Source organism: Mytilus galloprovincialis, chromosome 2 (genome assembly GCF_965363235.1).
Source record: "Mytilus galloprovincialis chromosome 2, xbMytGall1.hap1.1, whole genome shotgun sequence".
NCBI classification, from domain to species: domain Eukaryota; kingdom Metazoa; phylum Mollusca; class Bivalvia; order Mytilida; family Mytilidae; genus Mytilus; species Mytilus galloprovincialis.
This window is the reverse complement of record NC_134839.1, coordinates 44951662-44966240: the sequence shown is the minus strand read 5'-3', so window position 1 is coordinate 44966240 and position 14579 is coordinate 44951662. Positions and strand designations below refer to the sequence as shown.

At 30.0% G+C, this 14579-nt stretch overlaps 1 protein-coding gene across 4 annotated transcripts in view; it reads right to left on the bottom strand.

Moving 5' to 3' along the window:
• Positions 1 to 14579, bottom strand: part of LOC143063659 (condensin-2 complex subunit G2-like) — an 87986-nt gene that overhangs the window by 42932 nt on the left and 30475 nt on the right. For all 4 annotated transcript variants that reach the window (XM_076235926.1, XM_076235929.1, XM_076235928.1 and 1 more), the window contains exons 7-14: positions 9570 to 9664; positions 9285 to 9354; positions 8011 to 8091; positions 7486 to 7578; positions 4164 to 4289; positions 2641 to 2820; positions 1590 to 1742; positions 256 to 478 (exon numbers count right to left, since the gene is read on the bottom strand). In XM_076235926.1, coding sequence (XP_076092041.1) covers positions 256 to 478; positions 1590 to 1742; positions 2641 to 2820; positions 4164 to 4289; positions 7486 to 7578; positions 8011 to 8091; positions 9285 to 9354; positions 9570 to 9664 — 1021 coding nt within the window. The remainder of the gene's footprint in view (positions 1 to 255; positions 479 to 1589; positions 1743 to 2640; positions 2821 to 4163; positions 4290 to 7485; positions 7579 to 8010; positions 8092 to 9284; positions 9355 to 9569; positions 9665 to 14579) is intronic.

Genomic DNA, 14579 nt, shown 5'->3' with positions numbered 1-14579 from the left:
TGCATATTTAAGCATAAGTACATTTGTGCTCCATATAGTCCAAATTTACTTCCCATTCAGTATATGTTTCATTCATGCAAATTCACCCACTTATGAAAACCACATCAAAATCACTTTATCATATCAGAGTTTTTTTTTTATTTTTACATATGTTCTCAATGTGATTGGTTAGATTATTGGTGTTAACTTATTGTGTCTGGAATATAAATATATCGTTACCAATGGTCATCTAATAACCAGTTATAAATCACATACCTGTATCCTGTATACTCATATGGTTATGTGCTTTGTTATAAAACTGTCTGGCTGCCCCAATGTTTGTTTGTATTAGAGTCACACATCTACCGATCTGCACATCGGCAGGTTTATCTGCTGGCATAAAGCTAGAGAAGATCAACTTCATTATACGCCTAGCAATAGGAGGTGTGTCTATCTCTAGTCTGGCAAGAAGATGCTCAACAGGGACAATGCTCCAAAACTGAAAAAAAAACAAAGCACAGTGAAAATTTTATCTATCATCCATTTTGAGGAAAATCAGGTTACCAGTACAAAAATAAAAGAACATCATTCGTATGTCCCCTGTGTTGTGCAGATTTAATTTGTCAAAAGACATACAAATATTTTTTTTCTTTCTTTTAACTATCTTATACAGGCTAAATATCTTCAACTAAAAAGGCATGACATTATTAATAATGTTTATTCAATATATTTTGATTTCCAAGGAGAATATTTCCAGTCATAGGGGATATTCTCCACTAAGTGAACATTGCTAATCCTTCAGTCCAAATGATTTAAATGTTAATATCTCAACAAAACATAGGTTTCCATATAGATTTTCTTTTGTTAAGTTTTTGTGTTTTTTTCCAGGGCAGCAAAGTTATGCTAAAAACTGATGTATACATTTATAGGATAAGGGCATTTTTGTGTTTTACGGTTGCCAGTGTTTATCATGTTTATAAGTTTATTTATTCTATATATTGATACTAATTTGCTCACATTTTGAAATGTACATCATATATGCATTGATATTAAAAACATAAATTTAATGCATTCATCATTTTATTGAAGTGTAGTTGAGACATTAAAAAAATATCTATTTTAGTAAGACCCAGTCAATGACTGTCAAAATAATAAAAACATGAAATGACAAATCAACTGATAAATAATATGAAATTGAAAAAAAATGTGTCTATATTGTATGTAAAGATGGGATTTGAGGGAAAATACAATACTAATACTGTAAATTCAGATATTGTTGCATGTATTTATTATTGCAATTTTGTCATTTTCCACTTAAATGCAGTTTTAATTTTTAAGATTTTGAGAAAAATATTTCAAAATACGAGTTTAAATTATTGTGTTAACAACTCTGTTGCATTTTTGGCAATAATAAAAACCTTGCAATAATTTCTGAATTTACAGTATACTACATCAATTATGGAAACCTATTGTCAAAGTGTAACAAAAATTATTATTCTGGAATCATAGATATTACAATCATCAATAATTTTTCCATAATCAATTAAACTAAAATCTATCATTTTAAAGATTTCTTTAGGCAAGCACAAAAATTAATCTAAGTTACCTACCCTGATTGCTCTAAGACCTTTGACTTTCAGCAACATATCTAACATGGCTACCCTGACCTTTTCTGAGGAATCATGGACAAAGTTCTTCAACTCAGGAAGAATTGGTTTCAAAACTGAGTGGCATAAAGGATTATCCAGGAGGACTATAAGACCCTAATAAGAAGAGAAAATAAGACATAAATTATAATGTGTATCAATTTAAAGCCTGTTTTCATGTCTTTACCATACAACATGCATCATATAAGATTTGAGCAATCTCATGCAATATAATGTACAAGACGAGAAAGGAGGCAAAGTGGAACTAGCACTATCAGGTTAATTGTTGGTGTTTTTTAAAAACCAATATTAGAGATCTTTGCAGCCAATTTCTATTGGTGGTGCAATTCTGAATGTTATTGAGGTCCACTGACATAATCTATCTTAAAAGTAAAAGTTATACAAAATAAATGTGAAATTTGTGTTAAAATAACTGTGCAGTATGCCTTCTGTATAAGTTCCTTTAAATATCATGAGGCTTGACTGAGATTTCCTGTCATGCTTGTTGATCAGTTTTGATTGACAAGTCTGAGCCAGCCTTTTCCCACCATTTAAAAAAAAATCAAATATCTCAAAATGGAGCTCTATAACCTATCTATTTTTTCATCTTATTTTGTTCCTTTACTAAATGCTCTTCCGATTTATAATATCAATTTTAAATTCTTAATTTTTATTAAGTATATTCTTAAGCTTAATTATTGTACATATCAAGAGCATATTTATGTAAATAAGATTTTCATAATGTTTTTACAAAAATTTGTTGAAACAAATAAAGTTAGGTGTGTGTATCCAAAGGATAGAAATGTAAAAAAAAATGAAATTTTGATTACATGTCTAAAATTTGGACCCCTTTTGTCTCTTAAAGTAGCACATGAAGGTAAATTGTATATTTTTAATAACATATTTGAATTGTTTAGTTGTGAAACAGCTTGTAGGCAAATTTTTGTAAAAAATCATCTTGGGATTAAAACTAGTGTATGCCCTTCACTACTTGATGAATGAATACAATGCGTACCTTGATGACATTCTCCCTGACATCAGCTGAGGAAGCATCCCACATTAGTTCTAGGATAATTTTAGATATCAGACTTTGTATTATTTCTGCAGGGATCATCTCCCAGTAAACTGACATGATCTTAAACACTCCAGCCACAGCAGTACTTCTCACAACAGGAACAGGGTCATCCAGTAAGATCTGAAGTCACATATAGTCTAAATGTTTGGAAAATAATTACACATTTCTTCATCAAACAAATCTTATTATAGTACAATCATACAAGCAAGAATATATGATTTCTATGCTGCTGCCAAAAGCTTACCTCCTGTTGATGTCATATTGAAAAGTCATTTTTAAAATCCAACAAATGAATCACATCACAGTTGTAAATTCTGGTTACATAAAGTATCCTAAAGAGCTGCAACTTTCACCATTAGTTTAGTTTTTTTTTTATTTCTTATCAAGAATTATATAATCTTGATACCGTTCAGTTTTATTCAGAGCTTGATTACACATATTTAAATCTCAAATTTATTGTTGATCTTATTTATAGTAATGCTGAATCATTTTGTGAAATACCCAATTTATAAAAAAAATGTATAAATTTTGATGCAATATTTTTACAATTTGCCCACAATTAACTAGTAGCCTACTCAATAAACAAACTTTTCTTTTATGAATCTTCATTCAAACAGATCAAATTACTGTCCTTGAAAAACAGAATGACAGGCTTTATAAAACAACTGTTTTTAATGACAGTTCTTGAAGTTGAAATGAATTTAATTGCATTCAGAAAACAATATTAGATTGCAGTATTGGATCATCTATACCTATTCTTTCACAATATTTTTTATAGGTTTAGCAAATGACAGCCATGTACATTATACTTGAGTTTAAGTGTGATTTGTGAAAAATTTCCTAAAATTTGATGGCTTCATTTGAACAAATACAGAACAACTAATTGAAAATTCCCCAAAGGGTAAAGAGAGCTTTCTCCAATCATACTCATTGATTCACGTTTCCTGATTTTATGATATCTGCTCAATGCATTATCTTGCTTTTTTTTTCTTCGAAAAGGAGTGTAATAGACAAATAGACAATAGTATATATATACCATGATATTGTCTTTAATTTTACGAAGATTTTATTCAAGTCAATATTTTTTGGTACTGCAAATTCTGCTTTGATTATCAAGCTCACAATAAGGCAAACTACTGTACATTTAGAATTATAATTGAGATTTAGGAAGAATGAACAAAAATACCAGAATTGTTGCAATTTTTGAAAATCTTCACACAGATGTATGAACCAGATATCAGAACACAAGTTCTTATTATTGCAATACACTGGGAGTTGCAAAATTCACATTAATAAAAACTTTCCAATAATTTCTAAATTATCAGTATAATCATTTCATTTTTAAAGCCTAGCAGACTGGTAAACTATTAACATAGAAGCAATATGGCTATCATAAGGATTCATTTTTTGATATTTTCTATCCATCATTAGTCAAAATAAGATATAAACAGATAAACTCATACCATTATAGTATCAAATTGTTTTTGCATTAGTTTGTTTGTCTCTTCAATTTTAGAATCTGGATCTTGTAGTGGAAAAACATCCATCAATATTGCTGTGGCATTGACTCTCACCTGAGGATTCGCTACCTGTAATTGTAACAAAACATTTTCTTAAAACATATCGGTATTGAAATAATAAATAAGTAAAACATCGTTTAGCCAGGAAATATAACAGTTATCACAGATATGTCTCTTCTTTGAGTGATTTTGATAGTAGATTGCAATGTTTAAATCAAAATGGCAACACTTTAACATCAAAAATTAATTTGAAAAAAAAAAATTCAAAGTCAATGAACTCTAACTGTTGCATATCAAATATCATCCGCTAATACAATTAGTAATTACCTTTAAAATAACCTAATCACAAACTTTCACATGTAAAGCTTCAATGTTAATGCACCATTTCTTAGGGTTAGGGTCATATTATCTCTATTGAAATGAGATAAGCAAATACTAATATAAAGGCATGTGAAATATCACTCAGGACTTAAAGTGATTTTCCTTAAACTAACCTAATTGCATAACTAAATTTAACTAATTGTAAACATAAAAGGTATACTTATGTCTCCGAACTACGATAGCATGAGACAAAAACTTTAAGCACACAGTAAGTTAGACATCGTCATTGGCCATGATTTTCTAAACACTAAAACAATAATTTACTGACATTACTTTATTATGTGTTCAATGCAAAATATAATTAAAGGTATAAAAAAAACTTATACCTTTCACTGACACATGAAATGGGCAGAATCAATTTGCTCAAATTACAGTTTTGAAAGGTATTTTTCTGATGGTATTAATTGTGCCAATAAAAAGAATCAAATTGGGCCACATTTACCTGTAATTTTTTTTTTATACCTATGTCATACATGTAACATGTACTATAATTAACATTTCGTCTTGAAATTAAACTAAACACTCATAAAAACAAGAATGTGTCCATAGTACACGGATGCCACACTCCACTATCATTTTCCATGTTCAGTGGAGCATGAAATTGGGGTCAAAACTTTAATTTAGAATTAAAATTAGAAAGATCATATCATAGGGAACATGTGTACTAAGTTTCAATTTGATGTGACTTCAACTTCATCAAAAACTACCTTGACCAAAAACTTAAACCAAATTTTAACCTGAACTTTGCACTATCATTTTCTATGTTCAGTGGACCGTGAAATTGGGGTCAAAACTTTAATTTGGAATTACAATTAAAAAGATCATATCATGGGGAACATGTGAACTAAGTTTCAAGTTGATTGGACTTCAACTTCATCAAAAACTACCTTGACCAAAAACTTTAACCTGAAGCGGGACGAACGAACGGACGAACGAACAGACGGACGAAAGAATGGACCCACAGACCAGAAAACATAATGCCCCTTTACTATCGTAGGAGGGGCAATTGTAGGTGGGGCATAAAAATATGAAAACTCCCAATAAATAAATTGTTCAGTAATATATTAGTTTTCACGTATTAAGTTGTCTGAAATGTTGTTAAAGAAAATATAGTCTGATAGAAGAAAACCAAAAGCTGTGAGAAGTCAACAACTTTGAAAAAAGAAATGTACCAAAAACTATGAGAGGCGAAAGAAAATAAGGAATATGTGTCTTTACCAGACTTTGGTTCAATGTTGAACAGAAACAAAGTATAGTTTAAACTGTATATATATAAGTGAACGTTTTAATTCAGCATATCTTTTGTATTAAAACTCCACCAGTTGGTAATCTGCATGTCCCTAGCCCAGATAAGGAAAAGGGAGTCAAACATTTAGTTTATATATGAGCCAGTCCATGCGAAAAGGTACAAAAAGTCCTTTTGGTAAACTTTACAGGACAAGCTATCAAAGTTTGTTATAATATTTTTGAAAAACGATTTTATCCGAAAAAAATTACATTAATGTAAACATTCATAAGATTGTCAATTCTATCCCGAATTTGTCAATTAAAACAGCAAAAGACGTAGAAATATCTGAATTTTTGGTATTTGAGCAAGTGTAAAATCATTTGTTCCCCGGACTAATGCTATACCGACCAGAAACTTAAAATTTTACGACACTAAAGAGACAAAAGTCAATAATTTTCTTCAGTTTTACCGGTTTAAGGAAAGAAAGACAACATTAAAACATGAGAGAAAATACAAAAACTATGACCTCTTGTGTTTTAGAAATTGAAATTGAAGTTAAGTTATTTAATATTATATAAATCAACCGTCGTTGCACGGGATTCGAACCGTTGCCTGGTCTGATTGCATTGATATCAGGATCGTAAGCGAGAGCCTTATCCCCACTGCTACCGGGGTTAACATTATCAATTGGCAAATCAAGCCATTTAAACTGTACTATGAAAATGATTGAAATATATGAAATAATTCATTAAAAATCATGATAAAACTAAAAGGCGAGGGGGGGGGGGGGGGGGTCTCAACACTTGCAGGTGCGTGTAGCTCACAGCTTAAGGATATGAGGAAAAGTAAATGTGTTTTATAAATCACAAGTCTACTACCAATAATTATGCACACTTTTTAGAATTTCGTAAAATTTTCGTTTTTGTACCTTTTCGCATGGACTGGCTCATATATAAGTAACCATAAAGAAGGCGTACTTAGATGATAATTTTATTGGTGCAATAGTTTTAAAAATGAAGTGGCGCAGAAGAGGCATTGGCGCAAATGAGTTCATTTTAGGAACAAAAAGATATCACCCCATGTCACAGTCAGTTGATCTTTATCCAAAATTTTGCACACTCAACACACTTAAAAATCATTATATGTACTTTATTAGCGGTGTATTTGTTCCTCTTCCACAAATGACCTTCCATCTGCTTTTACGTAACAGGTTCATTTAACCAAGATTTTGAAATTTACATATTTTTCTATGTATCTTCATTCAAACAGATCAAATTACTGTCCTTGAAAAAACTGTTTTTAATGACAGTTCTTGAAGTTAAGTTGAATTTAATTGCATTCGGGAAACAATATCAGATTGCAGTAATTGTATCATTTTTTTTAGCATAGGTTAAATAATATAAAATAATAAACAGATTAATTGTTCTATAAACATTAAAAGTATTTAGAGACTTATCAAATGACAACAAGTTTAAACTTAGCATTTAAGTGTACATCTAGATTTATTTTTTTAAGGAGGTAAGAATGGAGAGTCAAGGGTAACAATTCATGCCCCCATTGTCTATGAAAGGGGCACAAAAACCAGCAGTTATTTTGTCCTGTTTATATAAAAAAAAAAAATGTATTTTAAAAACTAATTTAACAATATTCTAGTACCTTTAGAGACCTCCATAAAATAGGGTCATACAATTTCAGTAACATATCTTCTACTCCTTTCTGTTTCTTTTGATTATGTATATAACACAGAATCTGTAATAAACAATATGTGTGAAAAGAACAAGTTTAATATCATTTTATCACCAATCCTCAAAAACTGAATTAAAAAATATGAAATATGATTTTAGGGATAACTGTATTTTATTTTAAGTTTAACCCACACAACATTTTACTGATGCAAATTGAAAATACTATAAACCGGTAAACGAGACAGGTAAAATGCTATTTTTACATATAGGCAGGCATAAATATGATAACATAAACAATAGATTGAACTTGAACAAGGAGGCATAACTAAAGATGAAAAGTTACTAGAGCTTCTGAAATAAATGTTCTTGTCTGCTTTCTGCAATCTCAGAAATATGATTTCTTGTTATATTGTGTTTTCAGTTGTGATCATTTATACATAGAACATTTATATATGTGTGTCCTTACAGGTGCATGCAAATAATCATTAATGCCTACCCTTCTAAGACTTTGGCAGAGTGGTTTTCTTGCATGTACAGCATAATACATTAGATCTTGAATACAACTAGTTTCTAATTTCTGGAATAAACAAAAATAAATAACTATAGACATTTTACAGCACTGAAAACAGTTATAGGCAGATTTATATATCTGTTCTTTTAAAAGAGCATAATTAAATAAAACAAGCTCTTAATAAAGCAGATCATTCCTAGCCCCCCTTCATGGTTTCAGCTAGGATTTTGAGGGCTTTAGTCAATTGTGTGAGATGAAAATCAACCTTATTTTGGGCAACAACAAGGAACCAAAAATATGTATTACTAGCTATACATCTTTGAAGGACTAAGTCATCTTAAGCAGTCATTGCATTATTTGATATATGTGCTGCTTATATATGAAGATAATAATAATGTTTTGGAAATCTAGTTCACAATTTCACTTCATTTATTTTCAGGGACATTCCTGTTCAAGCAAAGTTGGATTCCTTTTTTTTTTTAAATCAATATGCAGTAATTGCAGCATAAATGAACCTGTAACAACCATTTCACTGCATAATCATTATCCATTAAAAAAAGGTAAAATTGATATTTGAATTCATCTCTATAAATTGCAACGATTCTTATGACTGTATATTGTAAATTAATCAAGAATTGATCAAGTTTACTTTGATTTTTGTTAACTAACTTTGATTTTTTTTAACTAAGGTTCACAATTTATATTACAAATGTTATTTTCCTTGATTTTAAACCTAAATAGTATGATTGATTCATGAGTTTTAATGGACCAACTAAAATCATGAATCAAAGCTATAAAATTATCATAACTTCAAACATGGATACACCAACAGTCTTGCAAATTATATGTATCTCCTTAGTCAAAACTTTTATCAAATATTGGGAAAATTAATTAATGAATTCTTGAGCAAGATTAAATTTGGTTACAACTAAGTGAAACAGTTTACTAACTAAGAAATGTCCCTCTTCCTCTATAGAAGTAACTCCATTACAACAAATTCTAGTGGTGTTAGGATATTATCATGGCATATAAGACAAGAATTTGCTAATCTTATGATGACAGATATCCCATTTGGAGATACTATTTAACTGGATTTAGACATAAATGCCAAAACCAGAATACAAATATTCTATGTTCCATAACATTGTGTCAAAATCTCAAAAGATCTTGTAAAAACAAAACTATAATTTCTACCTGGACACTAACAAAAAAATGTAAATTTTAAGGTTTCTGTTAGTGCTGTTATCCAACATTTGTACCTCTAAAACTGGTCCTGCAGCTCTTTGCCATGCTCTAAAGTAAATCTCTCCATACTTAACTAACCATGATCTGAAAGGAAAGAAATAAATATTTCTTCATTGATAGAATTAAACAAGATATAGTTTGATTTAATTTTGATTTTCTTTGTTTAATTGCAACTTTTAAGCATCACTTTTAGGTAAGGACAGCTAATAACCCTTGTAACAGGTCATCTTTGGATCCTTCAAAAATTGAAAAGACTTAATATAAGAGATACTTAACATGCTTAAGGTAAACATAAATACCTGGCTGTAGTAGATAAATGATTTTTTATTGTATTGTGCAGAATCTTTGTAAGGTCTACTTCTTGGCTTAAAATATAAGCCAGAAACCTGCATCCCTGAAAAACATGTATATACATATATATGTTGTGTACAAGTTGTAATGTTGTACAAATTATCAGATATTTTGTACAAGTTATCAGTGTTTTATGAACTGCTTAACACAAATGGATGACTCAAGCACACAGTCTTTTGTTTCTCATATTTCTGTCATATTTTCACAACTACATGATACAATCTAATATTGAGCATTGATACAAAAAAAATTATAAGACCACAAAAATTCGTAAGGGTTCCGCAGAACCAAGTGTCTCGCCTAAATTTGCTGTTAATTGCAGGCTCTACAAAAATGAGGAATGAAATCAATAAAATTATTCCTCTTGATACTATCTTTTGATTGTAAGAAGCTTCTGTCCAAGTTTGGTAAAAATCCAGGATAATTTATGAATCTTATAAAAGTTTTAAAAACTTTAACTGCAGACTGTCTGTAATGTTAACTGGAAGAAAAACTAAGTCTATTTATAAGTAAAATACAGATACACAGGTACAAATTTTAACAAAATGTCATTCTAGATACTAGCTTTTGATCATAATCAAGCTTCTGTCCAAGTTTGGTACAAATCCAAAATAGTATAAGAAAGTTATTAAAATTTTAAAAACTTTAACCACAGAGTAAATGTAATGTTTCCCTGCAGAAACAGGCCTCTACATTAACATTTTTTCTAACTTGTCCCTTCGGACAAGTGGCAAAAAAATCAGCTTGTCCGAACTCTTAACTCACTTGTCCGAATTCATAATTGAAAATCTAACATATTGATGATTTATGCAATAATAACACTTGGGCTTTGATTGTACCTAATAAAAGGAGCATTTTGTAATGTTATATGAATACCGCATCAAAATACATTTCATTATTTCAGAATGAAAGTTTTTTTGCAAGACTGTGTTCTCTGACTCAATGTCACTATCATTTGTCAATCATTAAATCATCATTTCTTCCCAAACCACTACGTTCCCTTATGGACCTATTCATTCTTTAGTAGTGGTATGGGTTAAACCAAGGATGTAAATACACCTGGCCACCTTGAACATGTATATGAGTAAACCTTTTTAATTTATTGATGATATCAAAACAAGCTTTTACAATTTATTTTGATTTGTATATACATTGATATATGATCATGAAGTACATACACATTTCACTCAAAAATCTGCCTTTTTAAATTTTTTTTTTTTTTTATCATCTTAAATTTTTATATCATAGATCTTATCAAATAAAACCTCTTTTAATGTATTGTTATGCATAAAAGCAAAATCAAATGAAACATACTTTAATTTAATATTCTAAAGTTTAGGTAAAACTCCATATGGAGGTGCTCCTAATTCAAGGAAGCTTATACTAAGAAGATACATTAACATTGGTTTCTTTCCCCTTACTTATATCCCCCTGGTCAATGGCTGCCAGCATGTTTAAAACTCCAAATCAGAGACATATTATACAAGTTTTATATGTCTCTGGTTCAATCAATGAATAATTATTTCATTAAGTATGATCAATAAAACAATCATTCATATTTTTGGGAATGTATAAGTCTTGAATTTGATCTATTTTTATCTGACCTTGATTTTTCACTTGTCCCATCGGACAAGTAGTAAGGTGAATCTACTTGCCCGACACCTGTGTCCACTTGTCCCGGACAATCGGACAAACGTTAATGTTGAGCCCTGAGAAAAAACTAATTCCATTTATAAGTAAAATACAGAAAAAATGGAAATTTATTTTTACAAAATTTACTTCTGGATACTATCTTATGATCATAAACAAGCTTCTGTCCAAGTTTGGTACAAACCGAGAATGGTTTAAGAAAGTTATTTAAATCTTAAAAACTTTAAACACAGAGTGAATGTAATGTTTCCCGGTAGAAAATCTAAGTCCATTTATAAGTAAAATACAGAAAAAAATGGAATTTTATTTTTACGAAATAAACTTCTGGATACTATCTTATGATCAAAAACAAGCTTCTGTCCAAGTTTTGTAGAAATCCAGTATAGTTTAAGAAAGTTATAAAAATTTCAAAAAATTTAACCACAGAGTGAATATTTGTGGACGACGCCGGTGACGACGACAGAATGTAGGATCGCTATGTCTTGCTTTTTCGAATAAAGTCGAAGGCACAACAAAAAGACGTTTTATGGATATGAATATGGTATCAGGAGAAAAATAGAATTTGAATTTAAACCATTCAGGCCAACCTTAAAAATATGTTTGTTTGCAGTTTTCCGACTGTACCTTCAGACTGAAGGGTCGGTAGGTAGGAAAAATATTTTATTTTATCAGCCAAAATACAGTTTAAACAAGCAGTTACACTAAACCAAGTTTCTTGTGAAGAAAAAAAAACATTTTAAAACAACAAACACTGGACATGCTGAAAACCAACATCAAATGAACAGGCATTTTCAGATAAAAAACTTTAAACCAAAACTGAAACTTTAACATAGTGTCATTATCCAATTTATGACATAAAATATGGTATAATTATTAAATACTGGAACACTTATAAACAAGGAATGTCATTATGACTAGAACTGTTTTAAAGAAATATATTCAGACATGTATGCTTCTTGACTAGAATGTTTTCATGACAGGGCCGTAACTACATTGAGGCAAATGAGGCAAATGCCTCATGTAAAAAAAATTTAAAAAAAAAAAAAAATGAAACAAAAGGTTGTTTTCATATCAAATTGTTTTCACGGAGAGTGTCTTGCAAGAAGCAAGCTCTCTTCACTCTCTGGTGTATCCCCTGGATGTTTGTCGTTATCCATGTTTCTATTTTCCTTTTAGTTTTCAGAGTTGATGGTCTATTGTTTGTACTTCTATGTTCCGGTTTTGTCTTTTGTTCATTTATTGTCCTACTTTATGACTATAGTCTGAGTGTTGATTTTCATTTTTAAATGTGGTTTTGCAATGTTGCATGTCCACCGATGTCAAGAATTGTGCGAGAAATATATTTTAAGAACATGCGATGCTACTCAGTGGACACAAAAAAAAATGTTCTTTCTGCATGGATAATTGAAATTGATATCAAAGAATACAAAACAGTTTGTTTTATTGTAAATAAAACTAGATAGCTGACATGGTTTGAATTAAAGAAAGGTCACATATTTCCCGGTATTAAATAATTTGAAGAAAAAAACCAAGGCATTGCCATATATGACCTTTTACATTGAAAGGTTAAACTTGCATAAAGTCGTGTTGAGACCCTTTATCAGATAATAAAGGAGTATGGGGACATAATCGCACACAAAGTCAATGCATAGAAAAAATACAAATGATCAATGGTCAAAGTTTGTGTTCCTGCTCTTCATCTTGATAGTTGCCGAAATGGGATGGTCTTCAACAATACTTTTAAAGAAACATTAATACCGTAAAAGATCGTAAAACAAGGTGAATATGGTCCCTAGTGTGCACTTAAGCAGTACTTGTACTTAAAGTATAATACTGAAATGTCACTATATTTATATCTAGTCATAAAAAAATCACCAAAGTCTAATCACAATACAAGACAAGAACAGACAGACAGATACGGTATTAATAATTATGAGAATTACGATTTTTGCTTTATCCTACATATCAGTCTTTTAATGTTGTCTCTAATACCTAAAAGTCTTAAATTACAATGAATCTTTGTTTTTGCTTTGGGACCTGATTGTCGAAAAAAATAATCTAAAAATTAATTAAGCCGTTTCAATGTAATTCAATTCAATTCAATTCAATATTTTATTTAAGTCTCATCTCTCAATAATATATAATACAACATTACATTAAATGTAAAAATATATAAATATAAACAGAGAGCCATTCTGTACAGAATTACAAGAGACTAAACATTAAAAATTATATAAAGAATACATCTATTATAAAACATATTGACATTAACATTATTTACAGTATAAAACATTTCTACGTCTATTTAAAATAAGATTACAGGCTTTGGCACAGCTACGAATCATATTAGAATGAAATTCAAAACAGTGTGGCTGTGGCCATTGATTGACACATTAAATTCATCCATTGACTGGGACAATTTAGGTGAACGTTTGTATGTAACGACCACTGCTCACTATGTACTTTTTAAAGACACTTAAACTATGGGGTCACCAAAGGTTCTCAACACCTTAATAAAGTTATTCGAAAAATTAATCAGAAATAACACGATGTTTTGATTTATATCAATTAAATAAATCAAAACATAAAAGTTATTCCTGATTAATTTTTCGAATTATTTTATAATTAAAGGCGTTAAGAAACCTTTGGTGACCCCACAGTTTAAATGTCTATCGTAGGTACGTCGTGAACAGTGGTCGTTACAGACAAACGTTCACGTAAATTGTCCCAGTCAATGGATGAATTTAATGTGTCAATCAATGGCCACAGCCACACTGTTTTGAATTTCATTCTATTATCTGTAAATAAAAACACTAATTTCTGTTTATCATCAAAAGACATAAAATCACTATTAAAATATGTTACTTTATCAAATAATTTTTTTCTAAAATCGTCATATAAAGGACACGATAAAATAACATGGGCTTCATCTTCTAAAATATTCATACAATTATCACACTCGATCTTTTAAAATCAATTTTTTCGAATCTCCCCGTTTCTATTCTTAGTGGTGCTACACCACATCGAAGTTTGGCAAAAGAACTCCTTTGCGAAAATGGCATTGGAATTTTACAATAAGTTTCCGTTTCAAAACTGTTCTTAAATAGATTATATGTACGAAGTTTGTTACCACCTTTACCACATAAAGCTTTCTCTGATTGTAAATTGCTTTGCCACTGTTCGATATATTTACTAAACATTTAAGACAGCATTGACAACTGAGGTACTATCAACATAGTCTGTAATGATACAGAAATGTTCTGCATTATACTCAGAAAATGTTTTCCTTACATAAAAATTCCAATTTT